At 41.6% G+C, this 20,626-nt stretch overlaps 1 protein-coding gene across 3 annotated transcripts; it reads left to right on the forward strand.

The window, feature by feature from the left end:
- The first annotated feature begins 177 nt into the window (after positions 1-177).
- Positions 178-20,318, forward strand: LOC121657793 (calnexin). Of its 3 annotated transcripts, none has more exons than XM_042013894.1 (15): positions 178-240; positions 7,919-8,107; positions 8,572-8,645; positions 9,154-9,212; positions 9,445-9,586; positions 10,899-10,980; positions 12,117-12,309; positions 13,208-13,397; positions 14,142-14,255; positions 14,711-14,867; positions 15,175-15,390; positions 15,809-15,928; positions 16,032-16,170; positions 16,305-16,396; positions 16,992-20,318. In XM_042013894.1, exons 2-15 carry the CDS (start codon positions 7,922-7,924, stop codon positions 17,043-17,045), a joined length of 1,818 nt encoding a protein of 605 aa, XP_041869828.1. In that variant the 5' UTR covers positions 178-240; positions 7,919-7,921; the 3' UTR covers positions 17,046-20,318. The 3 variants fall into 3 exon arrangements, with proteins under 3 accessions (XP_041869828.1, XP_041869829.1, XP_041869827.1); XM_042013895.1 differs by lacking the exon at positions 178-240 and adding an exon at positions 471-574; XM_042013893.1 differs by lacking the exon at positions 178-240 and adding an exon at positions 5,057-5,116.
- The last annotated feature ends 308 nt before the right edge of the window (positions 20,319-20,626 follow it).

Here is a 20,626-nt window from a genome sequence, read left to right on the forward strand (position 1 = left end):
AGCGCCGTTGAGGGCGTGTTTAGAGGCGGGCCGGCTGTTGAGCGGCGGCGACCTTAGCCAGTCAAAATGCAGGATCGGAGGCTGGGAGGGCGGGCGGCCGCGCCGTCCGCCAATGGGAGAGGCTGAGCGCCGTGAGGAGGGGGTGGGGCTGGCGCGCGGCAGATAGGCGGGTGGCGGCGGGCGCGCGGGCACGTGACGGAGGTGAGGGGAGCCCGGCGGCGGCGGCCGGGGCGGTGGAGGGTGAGTTTGTCCGTCCGTCCGTCCCCTCCGTCCGCTGCGGCTTCGGAACATCGGGGCGGGGAACGGACCCGCCCGCGGCGTGAGGCGGGGGGGGAGCCGGGCCTGTCGGAGGGTGTGCGGCGGGGCGCTGCTGGGCCCTGGGGGGTGGGCGGCCCGTGCATGGTCCCGGCCCCATCCCGGGGGTGGGAGGAGGCGGGGACCCCCGGGAGTCAGGGCGAGAGGGGCGGCCTGGGGAGGCCCCTGCGGCCGGGGGCGGGCGCGGGGCTGCGGCGGCGGTGCCGGCTCCCGCTCGGCACTCGCTCGGAGCGGCCTGGGGGGAGCGGCGGCTCTTCTGGTAAGTTCTGGGAGCGCCGCTCTGGGCAGCGGCCGGTGCCAGGGCCGCGGGGTGGAACCGGGAGGGAGGCGAGGGTCGGAGGTAGATGTGGACAGCGCGTGGTTTAGGTTTTATCTGGCTACGTGTTCTAGTGTCGGAAATAATGTTGAACGTGTTCCTCATGAAGCCCCGCAAAGGGAGAACAGGAGGGGCGTGCTGAGCGTGGCGTGGGCCTGGTTGGGGCTGTGCGAGGGGAAGGAGAAGCCTCTGGAAAGGGGGAGCTCAGGGCGTGGAGCTGGGGGCCCAACAGGTGAAGTGCGGGCGAGGAATCTGCAGCAGGAAGATCTGAGAATTTGAGGGAATTGAAATGCATGCTTTGATTTTTGTCCCCCAAATATTGTTCGCGTTGAGTGTCTATAAAATTGTGTATAAGTGACATCTCGGTTCTCATTTCTGGCTGAGGATTGTATTGTGTGCTTTCAAAAGAAAAAAACCCCACACCTTTGAATTAAAGCACGTACAGCACACTGCTTTCTTACCTATACTGATTCTGAAGAGTGAACTTACACATGCAGGTCTGTGGTTCAGAACTTTCTAGGCTGCAGAAAGAGAAATGCTGCAGGTGATTTGGTTGTGAAGGGAAAAAGACATGTAGTAATGGTAAAGGTCCAGACATCAGTATGATGAGTACTAACATAATTAATGCTGCAGAGCCTCTGCAGATCACTGTGGAAAACTCTTTCTGGAACTTATTTAGAGTATGTTAGATGTCTGAAAACTGGTCTCTAGGCATGTAATGTATTTCTAAATGCAGTGTGTTTACTTAACGTCGCCAAGTAAGCATACTTAACACATGGGTTTTATGGGACAGTTTTGCACATTGTGGTCTTGGTTGTTGCTAAAATACCAGAAAGAGACAGCAGAACTATAATAATGTATGAGCTAATGCAGATAAAATAATGGTAAAATTTAGGTTGAGATATATATATATATATATTGCTCTAGGTTCATGCTGAGGTACCTGACTTCAAAGACCACCTTATTGTTAATTTAGCTGTATTTGATGGGCTTATGCAAAATACTTAATAAAATTAGGAAAAGCTTTGAGTAAAACTTCGTATTAAATTTTAATGTTTTAAAAAAAACAACGTTATGAAGAAGATACTCATACAATTTACAGGCAACATCACAAGCTGTGTATAATGTGTAAACTGCTGCTTGGGATCAACTGCCATCCTAGGAAGGGAATCTAATGTAAAATAGTAAGAAAGTTTGCAACTTCCATCAGATTACCCTCTCATTTGGTGTGCTGCAGTACTTTCCCCTGAGCAAGTGAATAAATCTTTTACAGAGAATACACTGAGACTTGTACTTAGCCCTGCCTTTTACTTCCTTTTCAGGCCTTTGGTTTTCTGCCTCTGGTAGTAAACGTGGTAGCAGCCTGTTCTTGCTGGAATCAGTTCTGTAGCAGGGCAAACTTCAGTCAATTTCTAGGTGTGATGGTCTGAAAGATCTTGGGGTGCCTCCAGATGTGCCCCCACCTAATATAATTTTCCTAGCAGCCTATCTGTTTTATGATCTAAAAAAACTACAGTTCTGTCTTTGCCCTCCAAGGACTTCCAGTTCTGCAGGAAGGATATCTGTGCTGACAAACTGTATCTGCTGTTTGCTCCTGTACTGTATCTGCACTGTTGTACATTATTTTTAGAAACTGGCATATTTGAAATGCCTATTAAAAGCAAGCTTTGTTGCTGTCCCTTTTCACACCTAATCCCTTGCCTGGTTTGTGCTCTCTACAACCCAAACAGGAGGCAGCTTTTTTTGTGGGGCTCTCCAGGAGAGGTTTGGCTAATCCTTTCCAGGAGACTTCTTTCTCATGTAGCAGTGTATCTTAGCCACCCCTTACTTAAGAAAAAAATAAAAGGGGGTAGGAGGGCAAACCATGGAGAGTTATTGCCTTTTCTCTTGTTAGTAAGGTGGTTTTCTTTAGCCTTGTCTGCTATTGATTTAGTTATGATGTTAAAGGCAGAATCTTAGCAATGCTGGAAGTTGTCTAACTGTAAAACAGTATTTCAGGGGAAAAAGTGTTTGTCTGCATTATATGAGTTGTTGTATATACATGAACATAATTTTATTCTATCCCCTTTAGAGGGGTGCTGAGGCACTGTACTGGTTGTTGAAATTACAGTATTTGGCCACACAATGTTCAGCTTCACCATGGTGTCCATCCCCCAAGTCTGCCTAAAGACAGGTCAGGCAGGTGCAGGTGACAGGCCTGCACTTGAAACTGTGGCATTAAGATGACACTGCTGCCATCAGCTTTATTTCCTCTATCCTTGGCTACTTACTTTCACTGATACTGCTACAACTCTTTCTGCTTTTGCTGCTGGATTGGCCTGGGATATTGATTCAGGGTTAAAATAACATGGCAGGAGGACTTCGAGCCTTCTTAAACCAGCGGCTGGTTCATCATGAGGCTGTGTAAACAGTTACCCTGGCACCGCAGAGGAGGCAGGATGTGGAAGGCAGAGGGATTGTGAGGTGTAGAAGAGATTTCCTCTGCTCTTCAGTAATTCTGACTTTAAGAAATTAGTACACTACCAAGTAGGGTAACCAAGCCTTTGCTCAAAACCCACAGAACTCTCATTTGAGAGGGAAGATGGATATCTGTGTCTCAGCCTTTCTGTTCTTGTCTCCTTGCAATTTTTTTTTGTGTTGTGATGAATCGTCTTTACATTTGACTTTAAATTTTTCTTCCCTAATTCTTGCCTTGAATGAGACTGCGTTGTGCTTGTTTTCACTGGTGTGCTTCTGCTGTAAATACCACACTGAAGCCCAGTGTTTGGAACACAGGACTTTGCTAGTGGGTTTTGCTCTTCCTTTGCTTGAGTCACTCAGCTGAGACTTCGGGTACTGCTGAAATAGAAACCATTGATGCTCATCCAGTTAAATTGCCTAGGTGTAGTTCATAGTAAGTGACTTATTTTTATAAGGTCTATTTAGTCTGACTGTTAATTATTTTTTAAAAAAGGTAAGTAATAAACTAGATAGCCAGTAGCCATTCAAATATATATTCTGAAATAATGCTGTATTAAGAACTGGCTTGATGAACCACTGAAATAGATTAGTAACCAAGGAGATGATTAAACTGGTTTTGCAGGCTCTGTTTGACCTGACAGGGAAGTTACTAAACAGTATGTTCTGGAAGAATGATAGCAAAGGACTTGAAGATCCTTTCTACGGGCAGTTTCGCTCTCTTGTAGGGGACATGTATGTTAGGGAGAATAGTGACAATTGTCTGCTGTATGAGTGTTTCCAGTGTTGTGCCAATAGTAAAGAAGAACTTTCTCCTTTATCGCCAGAGAAAGGGGAATTCTAAATAAAACTTAATCTTTGAAGATGCATGACTTTCTTGAAAGCCTTGAACTCCAAAGGTAGTAATCACTTAACCCTACATGTTAGGAGTGCTGCTTTTGGGGCAAGAAGCTGATTCTGTTTCTGAATCTCACTCCAATTTGGTTTTGATTTTACTTTGTGAAAAAGTAAAGTCTGTGGTGCAGCTGTTCCAGGACACTGCTTCCAGCACTCTGCTATAGATCTTATAAATTCTGGGGTAAAATGTTTCAGCCTTTGGACGATCAGGTGAACAGTGCTTAAATGTCAGCTCTGAAGTTTTCTGGGATAGAAGCCGGCCATGGATATGTGCAGAGAGAGAACAAGTAATCTGTAGCACTGACAGTCTCAAACTCTCTTCCTTGTTAGTACTTTGGGATTACAGTAGTTGTCCCTCGGATCTGAGTGGTGTGCTAATGTCTGTAAGTGACTGAAGTCCTTAGTAAAAAAAAAAGTACAAGTAGTTGTTATCTCTGACTTGAAACGTTGTTATGGTGAAAGTGATGGTTGCACTGAAGTAGAATGGAGATGTCAGAAGCTCTCACCTATTATGAAAGTGTTCCTTTGTTAATGGCTTTCAGCAATTGCATGATCAGAAATACACCAGCCTTCAGAAATACTGTACAGATAAACGTGAAGAAGGGAGGTGCAGGCAAAGTAAAAAATGGCTAAGGATGGTAATTGCTTGGAAATTGGACACTTCTATAAGGGAGAAGTCTGATCATAATAGAGTAGGTGTGTGTGTCTGAGGGTTAGACTACGTTTTAGGTGACTAATTGAACACCTGTAGTTGCCAGCAACTTAAAGTTCCACTGAAAAATTGATTTACGCCTGTTCTGTATAAAACCTGAGCTGCATCTCTCTCCCCCTCCCCTCCTCTTCTGTTTAGGAATAACCTAATTTACTAGGGCATAATTGTGTTTATGTTGTGTCCCTAAGGATTGAGTAAAGTGAATTTGAAATTTTCTCCTGTAGCTGTACATCCATTATGGATAGAAGTAGCTTTTTAAATATCAAAAATGTGTGCTTCACTTAAATTGCTCTTCTGAGAACATAGTGCCTTTTTTTCTATAATTTAGTCAGCTTTTTATATTGTTTCAGGTTAAACAGAATAAGGAGATTGGCATGATAACTGGCAGTTGCAGAAGAAGCTACCAGCCTGTACTCAAGGTATATGAAATGGTAGCTTATGTTGAATTTGAGGCTGATTTAATATGTAGGAAGTGTTCTAAGCAGCTTTCTGCAGGGATATAAACTTGTGACAACTGCTTGCTAATGACTGTAAAGAAGTAAGGATATGAAACTGGATTAGCTTCTCTTCAGACTTTTTTAGCTTGCTTTTTTTTTTGGGAGGTGAAACTTGACCAGAAAATACTTTTCCCTTGAAATGAGGTTCAGCGAGGCCTCAAATTCAGACAGAGCATTAAACAGTAAGTGTAGACCTGCAGTGTAGATACCTGTGGCTGTGTCAGGAGCACGGACGTGCAGCAGCAAACTTCTGCCCCTGCTGTGTGGTCCCTGGCAGAATTGTCCAGTTTCACTGAGATGCTTTGACAGAAGAATTTCTGAGGCCATGCACCTTTGCCACTTGGGTGTGAGCATTTACCAAGGTCCATTTGCTGCTGACAAGTATTTCCAAAGGGTTGTAGTTGAGGTGGGATTGTGAAGTAGGTAATTTATTGCATATGGAGTCAGTACTGGCAGGAAAGTTGTGGGGAATGATTTAATTCTTTCACCAAAACTTTCATGCTGGTTGGCTACTGGTGAGATTACTTAAAGGATTACTTGCATGCTAAACCATTAATACCCTTTCCACAAGGTTGGGAGGAAGGGTGCAGAAACTCCTCCTTCCTCTTAGGAGAGGAGAGAATTGGCTCATTTTTAATCTTGCTATACTTTTAAGATTAACTTTGTTGTATCACTTTCCAAATCATGACATGCTCATTCTATCTTCATAGTATAATTTGAAAGCAGTTATAAAACTGTATAATCTTACTGAATTTAGCTCTATTTAAAAAATATTTAGTGGGGCCCTATTGGTAAGGTAAGACGAAGTGAAACCCTTTCTGTGGAAAGGTGTTTTTGTACCATCTCATCCATGGTTGCTTCAGTCACACAGGGCACATCCAAAGATCTAAAGATCACTTTTTCAGATGAAGTTTCAGGCTCTCATTTCTGTATTGCTTTCATGCTGGTGTGTATGAGTTTATTCAAAGAACACATTATCTGTGCAAGAAGAATTTGCAGCTCCAAGGGTACTGATGTCTGACTGTTTTCAGTCCTTGGTTTTGTGTTGTGGCTCTCACACTAATATTAAGAGCTATGAGCTGTTGAGAGGTCTGAAACTGTTTTCAGTTTTGGCTGTACACTGTGCATTAAGCAAACAAGCTGTGCTCATATATAACAGCCCTTGAAAGTTTTTGTCAGCTATTCCTTCTGGAATGATTGTCCTTTTGGCTCAGAGGTGTTTGAGTGCAGTTGCCTGAACTGAGGGGGGAAGATCTGTGCATATGGATTTGGACAATAATCCTCAAGGCCATCACTGTTGTTGGAAAACTGGCTGCAATTGCATGTTGCTGTAGTGACAAACTGGACATGACCTCAGCTCAAGTCTTTAAAATACAATTTTGTTGTAGTTATAAAACATCCTCTCTGTCATTAGAGGTAAGTTAAAGAATAATCTAAGAATGGTAGGTCTGGTGTGCAGCATAGTTTTGGAATATTGGCTAGTGCTGATAAGCCTTTGAGAATGTAAACTCTTTTAGTTGCCTAAACATGCTTTGGAAAGTTGAAAGTTTGTTTCCTATCATGATCTTAAGCCCCTACAGGCACTGTTAATTCTGCTTGAGTTATGTTTGAACGCCTGCAAGGCTACAGCGGGAGGTAGGTGTAAGGGAAGGAGGAGGGGGTGCTTTATTTTATACTTGTTTTCAAAAAAATTTAGTCTCAGTTATAACTCTGGTTTTGGAAGGAAAATTTGGAGTGGGATTCAAAGGAGAAAAGGTAAGCAAGGCGCAGGTTGTTGTGAGGTTTTTGGACAGATAAAACTGAGCAGTGTTCTAGGAGTGTTGCCTTCTGTATCAACATAAAGATGCAGTGATATTGTTTTTCTAGGTGGAAAGTCAAATTAAAACCCATTTTACTTACAAGGTGTATTTTAAGCTGTGGCTTGCCAATGTCTATCATATTTTAGGTGTGACAAGGTGCTGAGCACATTATGAATTAATTTAAGTGTGATATTTTAATTCTGTAAGGCTTCAGTTAACAGCTACTCTCTTTGGTCATCTTGTTAAATTAGAGATTGAAAGAAGGGAATTGAATCAAGTGGCAATTTCTAGGAGCTTCAACTGCTTATAGGTGTCTGGCAGTAGTATCAATGACTGTTGGCAGTAATTCTACAGTAAAACCTGGGGAAGGAGTTTGATGATTGAAAACACCAGAGTTCTGCATTTGGAAGGACAAAAAGTATATTGAACAGCAGACGAGGACTGATTATTCCACAGGTTGCTCTCTGCTTGAAAAAACTAGGAAATTGTATTTCAATTTCTGGACTGAATGGAAGCTTGAGTTCCTGCATAGTGTATTTAAAGTCTTTCATAAGCACAAAATAGATTTTCTTTTTAGGCTTTTATAGCCATGTATGTTGTGGTGTCATGTATGTGTCTGCTGTCCTGCTTGTGGGCTGTGGCAGTGTAAGAGCAAAATTATGACACTTCTGCAGCATGATCTGCAGAATGTGCATATGTGGTTCTCCACTTAATTAACATCTGTTTGGTATTAAATACTTAGCTTTATGTTGTGTTCCTCTCCAGCTTTTAGAGCTGTCTCAGACAGATGCAGTAAATAACAGAGTTGGAGAGATAAGTTTGCACTTCAGCTGTTGCCTTGGATGGTCGGATTTGTACCAAGAAGCAACGCGTTGCTCTGCTTGCAGTGCTGGCTTGACCTCTTTGCCTTGTCTTATTTATTCAGAACATGGAGCTGAAATGGCTACTGTGTGTGACCCTGCTAGCCCTTGGGATCCTTGCTGCCCAAGCACATGATATGGATGAAGACAGTGATGCTGATGATGTAGTTGATATTGAGGATGACTTGGATGATGGTATTGAGGAGGTAGAAGAGTCCAAGTCTGAAACAAGCAGTCCTCCTCCAGCTCCAAAGGTTTGGCATAGAACTTCTTTTAACAGTTGAATTACTGCTTGTGTTTCAGTTAATGTGGGTCTGATCAAAGTTGTCTTTACTTTCTTAACCTTTAATATGTTGTAATGTTATTAAAGATGTTATCTGGGAGTAGGGCTTGGAATTAAGGTTGGCTGCTTTGTTCCTGCTCTCGTGTCCCCCATGTTCTTCCACAAGACAGATCTAACCTTGAAATCTGTGATGTGAGTATAAAGAGTTAATGCTAGTATTTCCAGCTAGATATATACTTGAGTTTTAGTTGCAGACAAGAGCACAACAGCTTGGCACAAGCAGCAATATTTATGTAATTTCTGTATTTATGCTTCAAGAATGTCCAGGTGAGCTGTACTCAAGTGTAGGAGGGAGTGTGAGCTTTACATGCTTGTATTTCTGTGGAATAGAGAATGTGTCTTGAAAGGTGCATAAATGCCCCTCTTTTCCGATAGGTTACTTACAGGCCCCCCGTCCCAACTGGTGAAGTATATTTTGCAGAATCTTTTGATAAAGGAACTCTGGATGGGTGAGTATAATCTGAAGGATGATTCAGTACAGCAAATCATGTAAAATCTTGGTGAAAGGCAGAGAAACCCTCTCTGCAGAGCCCATGTTATTCAAAACTGAATCAAAGGGCCCCTGTTCAGTTGGGATTACAGTAATGACTTCTTGAGGCTAGCTGTTCAAATGCTGAGTTAAATCAGTATTTCCTTAAGTTCTCGTAATAAAGGGGAGGTGAGGCCATTACATGTGGCTTTTTTACTTTCCTCAGGTGTTGTGAGGATGGTAAGGTGCTGCTCCTGTTTTTTTACGGGAGCGAGGCACTTGCTCATGGGGCCATGGTCCTACCTGGGGGTGGGAAGTGGCAAACACAGAAAAGTTTGCAGGCTTGGGAATAGAACTCCTCCGGGGATCAAGATACTGGGGTGTAGTCCTGAGACAGCAAGGGCTGCCTTATCTTAAGGGCAGGGTTTTTAGTGTGTGTGTGTGTGGAGAATGTATGGTTTTCCAACCACTGGATATCTGTCTTCTAGATGGATCCTTTCCAGAGCCAAGAAGGATGATACAGATGATGAGATTGCCAAATATGATGGTGAGTCAAACCCGGGTTTTGGATGATAAATGTTTCTGATGTTGTTTGTCATATATAAAAAAGAGGTGCGAGACTTTTCTCTTTCTCAGCTAAAATTATATTCACTGAAGAAAATGGGGGGGGGGGGGTGTTTATATAGCTGGCTAACAATATAAAACATAGTTCTGATTTAAACAAAATAGCCACTTGGAGATCTTAAAATAAATTAGCATTTGGTCAATTTCTTCCCCAGGTAAATGGGAAGTCCAAGACATGAAGGAAACTAAGCTTCCAGGAGACAAAGGGCTTGTAATGGTAACCCGAGCCAAGCATCATGCAATTTCATCCAAACTTTCCAAGCCATTTGTGTTTGATACCAAACCCCTTATTATACAGTAAGTAAATAATAATTTAGTGTTCTGTTGTTTCCAGGGTGACATGATAGCAGGCTGAGGTTAATTCCATAACTGAGCTTTTGTTGACTGGGGGTCTAGATGACACAAGTTGCTGTAACATATTATTACACTGTTTTGAGCGAGAGTAAAATAGTAACCCAGATTCCCAAAGTGAGGCGTTAGTAACACCATGGGTCCTTCTGAAGCCTGAAAAAGGAAGAAGTCTCTGCAAACTAGACTTGGTAACCTGTCTTTTGGCTTCAGTGCACTTGATTTAATTGTAGTAACAAGGTCAGGCAACTGACTTTTGTACAGCTAATTGTGGAAGTCCTTGTCCTTTTGAATGAAAGCTGGTCTGTAAATAGGTCAGTGCACTTTCTTATGCAGTAAACTGCCCCTTGTTTCTGAGGGGAAGTGGACAGAGGGATAAAGATGCATTTGTTTCCTCCTTCCTGTGTCTTAGTTCATTTGCCATGGAAGATTAGCACCTTACATAGCTCTGGTCATGACTGTTGTAGAAGAATCTACTTGCATGTGTGTTAGAGAAGCAAGTCGGGGAAAAACGTAATTCAGTGAGAAGAGTTGAATTGTGCATTATTAGCAATGTTATCAATTTTAAACAAAGAGTAAACTAATTCATGTTGGCACAAGATAATGAATTGGTCACTTTGCTTTGCACTGTTTAGTTTTGGCTCAAAATACAAGGCTAAAAATAAAGCCCAGTGGTTATCCACTCCAGCTGCTGGCATTGTGAGAAGATCAAGCATACTTAGCTTATTCCTGACAGAGATGTTATGCCTTTTTCAGGCTCCTTGGCATCCCTAAATATAATGTTGTATGCATATAACCCTGAAGGGGCTTTTCCTAGAATCCAATTGTTTTTGCTTTGGTAGTCTCGCACATTGAGTTGTCTGTCTACCATAGTAGTTGTGGGGAAAAAAATTGGTTTGCCTCGATCCCTCTTGAAGTGTTACATACTGGAAAGCTTTTTCTTCCTTCTCTCTACTTGTAGGTCATTATCTTCTAGGCCAGCACTCAATTTCTTTAATCTTTTCTGTCAAGATAAGTCTTCTAAATCTTCAATTTTTTAACTGTTTCTCAGCCTCTTGTGAATATTTTCTTAGTCTTTATATCTTTATATATCTGTATGTCTGTATCTTTAATATTCACTGGGTAAGTGATTCAAAGCAAACAACAACAAAACAGTGTTACTGTTAATTTGTACTGAAAAAATTGTAATTGTGTATTACATAAATAATTTTTCCTCATGATAACATATGTTCTCCCTTTTTCTATTCAAAACTAAAATTAGGTATGAAGTAAACTTCCAAAATGGAATAGAGTGTGGTGGGGCCTATGTGAAATTGCTTTCAAAAACCCCTGAGTTGAACCTGGTGAGTAATGCTACTAGTTTTGAGTATTAGCTGTGAAAGAACTTGAAATTTTTTCACTTTGCTTCTTCCTGAACAAACCCTTTTAGTGAAGGCAGTGGGGCCTGATTGCCCAAGTGCTTTGCACTCAGCATTTTCCCAGTGCTTTCAGTTGGAGAGGTTAAGTACTGAAACGTGACAGCCCCTTGAGTGGAAACTCTGAAGTTCCCTAATAGCTGAGCAGTTGTGCACCTTTGCCAAACTCTGCAGTACTTCAGATTTTCCTGGGTTCTAGAACCAAACAGGAGGTGCTTAGGAAGTAGCCAGCTCCTAAGGCCTAAGAACTGCTTTTTGTCCTCTCATTCGTTGCATTGAAGTGGTTTAGCTTGCTCGGACAAAGCTGAACTGCTGAATAACCTTGTGTAGGCTCTTGTAGCATGTGGGTTTTCTTTAACCATTTTCCTAGACTTTATAGGATGTACCTTTTATGACTTGTTATCCATCCTTCTTTCCTTCTGCAGTCTCATTGGAGTTGTATTATTAATACAATTTCCAAACTATTAAAAAACTCCAAAACAACCATGAACATCCAAGAACACAACTTGGCTGCCTAATCCGTTTCATATATGCATTGAATTTTCAGATAACATTAGCAAGAACAAATAGACTTGAAGAGTTCAATGGTGATTATATCCAGTTAGATTGAGGCAGTGCCCCAGTTCACAAGTGTAGACTAAATGCAACTTGGCCTCACTTTTAGTGCTGCTTATCACTTGTGTGAAAGAAACTCAGTGGCCTTGCTAGTCTTTCTTTATTGCCAGTAACTGATACGTCTAATTGATAGCTTTTAAAATACTTTATTGTAATGTAGAGCTATACTTAAACATTGTGGGAATCACTTACACTAATCTTTTGGATAACACTTGAATAGCTGATGTTTTCCATGTGGAAAATAGAGCCCAAAGGTGCAAAATGAAATAGCTGGGATAATTCTCAGCACATTATTTTTTTCTGGAGGCTTATATGAGGAATATAAGCTTTAGTGTGGGGACTTCATAGGCTTGATATCCAAGTCGCAGAATAATGTCTAATGAATTGGGAATTCTTATGACAGACAGTGACTTAAGTTGTATTTTTAAAGTATTGCATTGTTTTAAAAGGATCAGTTCCATGACAAAACTCCATATACAATAATGTTTGGCCCTGACAAATGTGGAGAGGACTATAAATTGCACTTCATCTTCCGGCACAAAAACCCAAAGACTGGCAAATACGAGGAGAAGCACGCGAAGCGTCCAGATGCAGATCTGAAGACTTATTTTACTGATAAGAAGACTCATCTTTATACTCTAGGTATGGTGACTGCTAACTATGAGTGTTAATAACTACTACATTTCCTGCACCAAAAGCTCATAAAGTGAGCCAGATGAACAGATGAATACTTGCGCCAATGCACCATACAACTAAAAACCACTTGAAAGCTTCAAATGCAAAAACTGATTGTCTATACAAAGGCTTATTTCATCCTTCCAGAAAGTCTTGATTCATGTAAGAAAGGTCATGCAACTTGAACTTAATACTTAAAGGAGAACTGAATTTCAGGGCAGTTGTAAGTAACTTGAACTAAGTATATTTGAAATAATAATCAGCATTTATAAGCTGCCTGAATGCTGCCTCTGAGTAACACTAGCTTTAGATGTAGAGGCATCATGGTTTGTTTTGGTTTTGTTTGGGTTTTTTTCTGCTTTCATGTATCAGACAAACTCAGGAGTTCTTGAAATAGTGTTTGGTATATTGGCTATGATCAAAATCTTTCAGGAAGTACTTTTAGGACTATCTCTAGCTTTTCCTGCTACAGAGACAGCAGTAGATAAAGAAGTGAGATTAAAATCCTGTCAGTAGTAGGAAGTCTCAGTCTCGAGTAGAATATGAACATATACATTCTTACTAGTAAAGCAATTCTTACTGTGCCAAGGTCAACTTGTTGTGGTAACTGCTAAATCACTCTACAAACCTCTGTGCTTTTAACATTTAAAGTAGGACTTCTGCCAGGAGTCTGCTTTCTCACAGGGTGAGATGTGGTACATCATCACTAGTTGTATTTTGGCATAAGGAGAAAGGTTCTTAACAGTTCTTTATAGCAGTCGATGGGTAGGTGGTAGCTTGGGTTGTACAGTGCAGATGAGTGATGCCTTATGACTCATGCTTTGTATCGTACATGCAATGACTACTTCAACTTCTTTCCTTACAGTCTTGAATCCTGACAATAGTTTTGAGATACTGGTCGATCAAACAGTTGTCAACAGTGGGAATTTGCTAAATGATATGTCTCCTCCTGTGAATCCACCCCGAGAGATTGAGGACCCAAATGACCAGAAGCCTGAGGACTGGGATGAGAGACCAAAAATCCCAGACCCAGATGCTGTTAAACCAGATGACTGGTAAGGTGTTGGAAGGGTGGAATTTGGGGAGGCCTTAGCCTGATGATTTGGTGCTGATCAAAATGTCTTTCTCATGTGACTTATGGAAGGTTTTGAGTCTCACCCTTGTAATCAGTACACTGTCAGTTTAGGCATCTTAACAGCACTTCAATAGGCAGAGGCAGACAGGTTCCACCTGCTCTGGGAATTTCTGTTTAGTGCTCCTGTTCCTGTGTTGGCCACAGACAAAGATTTTAGTGAAATTCCTATGCTACCTGTTGCTTTCATCCTTGATGAGATCAAAAGATGAGCTGCAGAAGGTATAACTGAAGGATCTTTGTACTTGTTTGTGCAATGTATAGATAAGGTAACTGAAAAACCTGACTTCCTAAATCAGAAACTGATCCTGGCTTTCTGGCTTTGTACCTGTGCTTTGTAAGTGATAGACTCAATATCAAGCACAAATGTGTTTTTGCAGCTGTTGCTAAGAATGGCATTTGCTGTAATATGCCATTTTTAGGCTGGTTTTTAAAAAAATTAGTAGTAGTAGTACTTTGCAGTTGGCACCTTGATATGCCGTGAGGCACATGTGTAGGTAAGGGATTGCAAGGCAATCCCTTTCTGAAATCATGGGGTGACCCTGACAGAAGGGAAGGTGGCTGGCTGTCTAGAGCAGTGGGCTTGTTCAGAGTCTGTAGAATCATGCCTTGGGCTTAAGAACTCTTACGTGTTTTGTATGTTAACACATAATGCTCTGCTCTCAAGGGATGAGGATGCTCCTGCAAAGATTGCAGATGAAAACGCTGTGAAACCAGAGGGCTGGCTGGATGATGAGCCAGAATATGTAGCAGACCCTGATGCTGAGAAACCTGAAGATTGGTAAGTTTGCTGCCTGTTGCAAATGGCAGCAAATATTTCATGACTCTGGTACTGACGTTTGCAGTTCATTGTTGCTTACTGACAAAGTTGCTGTTCAGGCTATTTTTCTTCAAAAGTACAAGGCAGTGATCTGAGGACTCATGTCTTGCATTCACCTTTGCATTTTTCAACTCTTCTGTGACTGTAAGCAAAACAGGGCAGGGATGTTCATCTTGAGGTAGAGCTTCTTAGAAAAGACAGTGGGAGACGCTGTGCTCAGGGACTGGCTTTTGTTGATCTGTGCTTCACAGTCTTTGAAATCCTCCTTCCTTCTCCAGTATATGTATCTACACACTTATGCTATATAAAGTTTCAGAATCTCCATTTTGTGGTAGGAATTTTGATTTTTCCCAGAAATCAGACATTGCCTGAGCCTTACTCAGGGGTGAACTTCAAAACTGAGCTTGTCTTTTCAGGGATGAAGATATGGACGGTGAATGGGAGGCACCTCAGATTGCAAATCCTAAATGTGAGACAGCTCCTGGCTGTGGTACCTGGCAGCGCCCAATGATTGACAATCCAAACTACAAAGGCAAATGGAAGCCTCCGATGATTGATAACGTGAACTATCAGGTTGGTGTTTTTTTCGTTGCTTAAGCTGGTGGCCAATGCAGCATTTCCCTTACAAAAAGCAAAATTACTTAGATTAAGCAGATGTAATTAAGAATTCAAGTGCTGTCATGGTTGTACTGTGTTTCAAGTGGACAGATTCAAAGTGCTTTCTTACCAGGCATCACTTAATTGTAGTGATTCCCAAAGCCTGGTAAGTTGCACCTGTAGATGTTGTAATTGAGTGCAATGGATTGTTATATCTCTTCATTCATAATGGGCTGAAAACTAAAATTTGTCTTCTAGTTAGTGAGTCTTTTGTCTTTTCTAGGGCATATGGAAACCTAGAAAGATCCCAAACCCAGATTTTTTTGAAGACTTGGAACCTTTCAAGATGACTCCCTTCAGTGCTGTGGGACTTGAGTTATGGTCCATGACATCTGACATCTTTTTTGACAACTTTATCATCTGTACTGAAAGAGCTGTGGCTGATGATTGGGCAAGTGATGGATGGGGACTGAAAAAGGCAGCTGATGGTGCTGCAGAGGTGAGAGAGGAGGGTTTAATTGTGTGCTGCTGAGTGGAACTGGCTGAGAGGAAGCACCTCCACTGTTCTCTCTCACAGCCTTTGTCAATATATATCTGTATGTGCCAAGGCTGAGGATTTTGGTAATCCAGGTTTGAGCCTTAATTCATAATGATGGTATGTTAATGGTTGCTATAAGTAACTAAGAGTACTCGCTGCTCTCTTCTGAGTTTTTGCTCTGATATTTGGACTGTTTAGCCTAATGCTTAATTTCTAAGCTATGGGAAAAGTACTTGTGCAGGTTAGCTTGAGGGTTTTTTGAGGTCTGAAATATAATGTTTAAAGTTGCAAAAAGCCTGTTTGAAAATTCTGTAGCTTAAACTTAGCTGCTACAACTTGCTGTATGGGATGAAATTTGACAGTTCTTTTGGTCTTACAGCCTGGTGTTGTGGGCCAGATGATGGCAGCTGCTGAAGAACGTCCCTGGCTTTGGGTAGTCTACATCCTCACTGTGGCTTTGCCAGTGTTTCTTGTTGTCCTTTTCTGCTGTTCTGGGAAGGTAATGCATTTCCTCTGATAATTAGTATCATGTTTAAAAGGAGGTTCAGTAAAATGTGCCTGAATGTCACAAATAATTGCCTGGGTTTGATATTGCCTTTCAGAAACAGCCAAGTGCTGCAGAATACAAAAAGACTGATGCTCCTCAGCCTGATGTGATGGATGATGAGAAAGAAGAAGAAAAAGACAAAGGGGAAAAAGAAGAGGAGGAGGAAGAGGAGGACACAAATGAGGAAAAGCTTGGTAGGTAAACTAGATAATCTTGAACAATGTTCTCCTTGATAGAATAAACCAGCTGGATTTGCAGATGTAGAATAAAGCCAATGTGAACTGAAGATAAGTCAGAAAGGAGAATTTTTTTTTTTCCCCCCCCTTAGAAGAGAAGCAGAAAAGTGATGCTGATCTAGGAAGTGCTAGTCAAGAGGAGGAAGAAGAGGAGGAGGAAGAAGACAGGAAACCTGCATCAGAGGTAAGAGTGCTTGATCTTTGAAGGAAGCTTGTGCATTTTCTTTCATAGGCTATGTAGAACAGGCCTTAACTACAGTGTTAAAAGTTAACCTGGCTCATGTCACCCCCCTCCCAGTTAAGAACTTTGGAAAACTTAGTCACCCTGAAGAATAGGAATTGCTGTGGCTGACTTCAGCAGTTGGGCACCCTGCTAAAGGCACTGCTGTAGAGCCTGCTTTGAGAGAGGAGTGGGACTGTTGGAAGGTGTCTTCTTGAGGCAAAAGGCTTACTCAGCTTTGAGTGCAGTCAGGATATGACCTTAAGTGCTCCCCACTGATAAAATGGCTGACTTAAAAACGGGTGGAGTGTTGCTTGAAGTTAAAGGATTCTCCCAGCAGCAGAGTGTTGAGCACTCCCAACAGATAGTGTACATCCACTGTGAAAATGAGGAATTTGCCTGTTTGCCACAAAGTACTTACAGCAGTAGGTCTTTTCAAGAACTAAATTCTAATGTAAAAGTGAAAGTAGATTATTCTTCATAGATTTTCTCAAAATGGTTTTTAAGGGTATATTTAGGTTTTATTTTGTTGATGTTTACACAAATTGCTTTCTTGCAGGAGGAGGAAACTGTGAATAGATCACCCAGAAACAGAAAGCCAAGGAAAGATTGAAAAAAGTCATAAGAACTTGATCTGTGATTTCTTTTTTTTTTTTTTTTTTTTTTTTTTCGGTTGTTGTTGTTGTTGTTACTTTCAAACGGGGTTCTGGGAGAGGACCTTGGACACCTTACATTGAAACTTGGACAAACCTCAAGATTTCACCATCCACAGGTTCCAGTCACACTATCCAATGTAATGGAGTGTCTAGCAGTAAAATATTTGCAATCATCTGTTTTAAAGAGCATCTTTCCTGTAGAAAGAAAGCATTTAATATAATGGGCTGTGGATTTTGGAATGTAACATAACTAACCTTTTCATTTTTGGTTTTAAATATTCTTTTCTGTTCTTAAATAGATTGGTAGAATTTTTCCAGTCTCAAACCTTGGCTTAATTTAATATATTAATTAGTGAAATATAACAATGAATCTTGAAAGTGCTAGGTGATAAAAATGCAGTTTTATAACTAGTTTTTTTTACAAATATGTAAATTCCTAAATGCACCAATGTCTTTATACCCCTTGAAATTTGGTAATTGTTTGAAGAAAAGTTGTCAATGCATTTGACACCCCCCCTGCTCTCAAAAGAAAAGAAAACTAGGGGGATGTATGGGGAAACCAGTAGTGAAACTCTCTAATCAATCAACTTCATTCTTTTGGGGGGAGGGGAAAGAGGAAGAAGGGGTGGAAGGGAAGGGGTTAGGCAGTCTATAGAATATATGCATACTGTGCATGGCTAAAGCCCTGTTAAGTGTTGACAAACAATCTAGGATTTCGAGTGGGTCATCTTAATGTGGCATTTATTCCTGCAGAGCTTGCAGACAACCAATTTTGTTTGTTCTTGAACTCTTTTTGTAAAGCTGAGGGTTGTTGGGGAGGTGTGGTTAGGCTACTTCCCCCTTTGCCCTCTGTTCAGCCACTGGTGTTTTCCTCTCTGTGACGATACAGCTCTTCCTGAGAGCAGCTTTGCCTCAGTTGCTGAAGCACTTCATGTTCAGCTCATTGTCAAACTCGATTTCTCAGCTAGGCCTATTCCTTTGTAGGGCCCAAACACTGAATAAGACAGTGTCCCATATCCCCTCACTGTTGTCACTGTATGTCTGCTGTAGAAATGGGGGAGGTAGGCAGGTAGACAAGTTGAACTGAGTATTTGTTAGGGAAAAAAACCCACAACCAAGATGTCAGTATTGTAGGTGGGGAAGGAGCATGTGGAGTATCTTAACTGGTATGTGAAACTGTTTTAAGTCCTTTTATCTGCTCTTCATGTAACAAGTGCATTCTAAATTATATTGTGAATGTTAGGAAGTTCCAATTCCAGCTGAATAAATTTTTTTTAAAGTGTTGAGTCTACCATACTACACTGTTTCAAACACTTTTTTTTTTGTGGAATGCAGGTGAGCACTACAAGAGCATTACCTCTGAGGGTGAGATGGATGTAATTCATTACACTGTACCAAATATGTTGGCATTTGGATGTCTATATAGATAAACTTTTGCCTTTGTTTAGAATGAAATTAAATGTCCTGAAATTATTCTTCTTGCACTGAACTTAAACACTCCAGTGTTGTTTGGTCATATGATAAGGTATAGTGTGTGGAATTATTCCCAGGGGTTATGGGGGGAAGAGTGTTCCAATTACCTTGCAAACAATCTAACCAATTACTAAAAGACTCTTGTTTAGGGTTTGGATTTTTTTTTTTTTTTTGTAAAACACCTTTTGCTGCCTGTCCTTATGTTGTATCCCTTGGTTGTTGTGTTTGAAATATTAGTGATCACAAATGCATAGCAGGATTTCTTGATCTCTCTGCAGTGTACAAATAAACTATTGTAAGCAAGATACTGGAAGTAATTTCAGACTTCTGTTGGGAGCTATTGCATGTTTAGAATGCCTTTGCCTGTTGAACACCTGGTCAATACTGCTCCTTTCTGCAAAAATAGCTTATACTCTGACATGGAAGATGTCATAGCTTAAGCATTGCTATTAGCTTGTTCTCAGGACTGTATTTTTATCAAGGAGCAGCTGCTATTTATGACTCTCAGTCCTTTGAGATGATCTATGTGTAAATGGTTTCAATTCAGCTAACATTTTGAGCACAACATAAAAATCTAATTAATCTAATGGTTTTTTATCTTAATATGCAAATTGCCTTAAACTCCCAAACAAACCATGTGCATACATGTTCTTTCAAAGCATCAAAAGTGAACTTGAGATCTGCTATCAGCTTTTAAATAGTATTATATTAAAGCTAATTGTAAATCTACATTTGCTTCTGCTAAATCTCCTGAAAAAGTCTCCTGTCTGCATGTTATGGCTTTTTTTGATACCATAGTGTATGCTTTAAATAATCACTACAATAAATGAAGACTTTCCAAAATGGATAGACAACTCAAGTTACTTTTTATCCTGCTTTCTGGCTCGGGTGCCTCAGTTGGACCTTAAAATTGCTCTTATTTTTAAAGTCTTGGAGGGAAAAAAAAAAGCTACCTGCTTATCCTGAGTGCATAAAGCATAGCTGTGTTTTTTCGAGTAGTGAAGCTCCACCTGGCTGTAACCTGTGAACTGGGTTTGGAACTGTTACAGATACTTGAAGGTGTATTTGGGCCTTTTATGTCTGTGCAGCCAAGGGTGGCAGCTCTTGAAAAGGATGCTGAGCTTGACGTGCTGTGTCTGACAATAGCGGGGGAGGGGGGGGGTTGTTAGGCTGAATCAAAACAAAACCCGTGGGCTCTGAAACACAAGGCAGAAGTGCTGAGAGCAGTTTTTCTCCTGGAGCCGATGCTTGGTAGGGGCAGTTCATAGATCACGTTGCATCTAACCAACTAACCCCTTCCAGCAGTGTCCCTGGATGTGATCTACCCTCGCTAGTGCTGCTCAGTACTGAATTGTCACAGCTGGAGGCTGTGACCTCTCCACTGCATTATGAGTGTCTGTTTTTAAGATTGACTCCTGGGCCTGAGGAGCGTTTCTTGCAAGTGCTGACTACTTGTACATGTCCATGGTTTTGTCTTGCTCTTTCCTTACTCCTTCCTCACAAACTCAGCTGTGGCTACGTACGTGGGGCTTGTGACTGCTCTGCTCATCCTAAACTGATGGTTAATACCCCTCTTCCCTCATGGTTTGTAAAGGGTGTTTTTGGTTGATTGGGTTTTTGTTTTGGTTTTTTTTTTGTTTGTTTTTAGTGTTGCTGGACACAACTACTGTGATTTCATGACCATTTCAAACAGGTACTTGTAGAAGCAACTTGAAAAAAAAAAAGTAAAAACTAATCAATAAAGAAACTTAAATCTGTTTGGATTTCTTTGTCTAATTAGCAAAGCTGGATGAGTTTTCATTAGGGTGAGGGTGAGGTGAACCGTGCCTCTCCTCCAGGCTTTTGCCAGGTAAGCTCGCGCTTTGTCCCGAACGCAGCGGTTGTGCAGGGCCGAGCCGTGGCTGCAGCGGGCCGGCGGTGCCCGGGACGCGGGGCGGACACTCCCGCCGGGCCGGGCCGGGCCGGGCTCCGCCTGCCCGCCCCTCCCTGTCAATCACCCGTGGCTCCGCCTCCCCGCTCTTCTGATTGGCTGCGTCGTGGCCGCCCGGCCCCTTCCCTACCTGTT

The sequence above is a fragment of the Corvus kubaryi genome, unplaced genomic scaffold, assembly GCF_017639235.1.
Source record: "Corvus kubaryi isolate FWS band 111438036 unplaced genomic scaffold, C.kubaryi_AGA036_p1.0 split1-37374, whole genome shotgun sequence".
Classification (NCBI taxonomy): domain Eukaryota; kingdom Metazoa; phylum Chordata; class Aves; order Passeriformes; family Corvidae; genus Corvus; species Corvus kubaryi.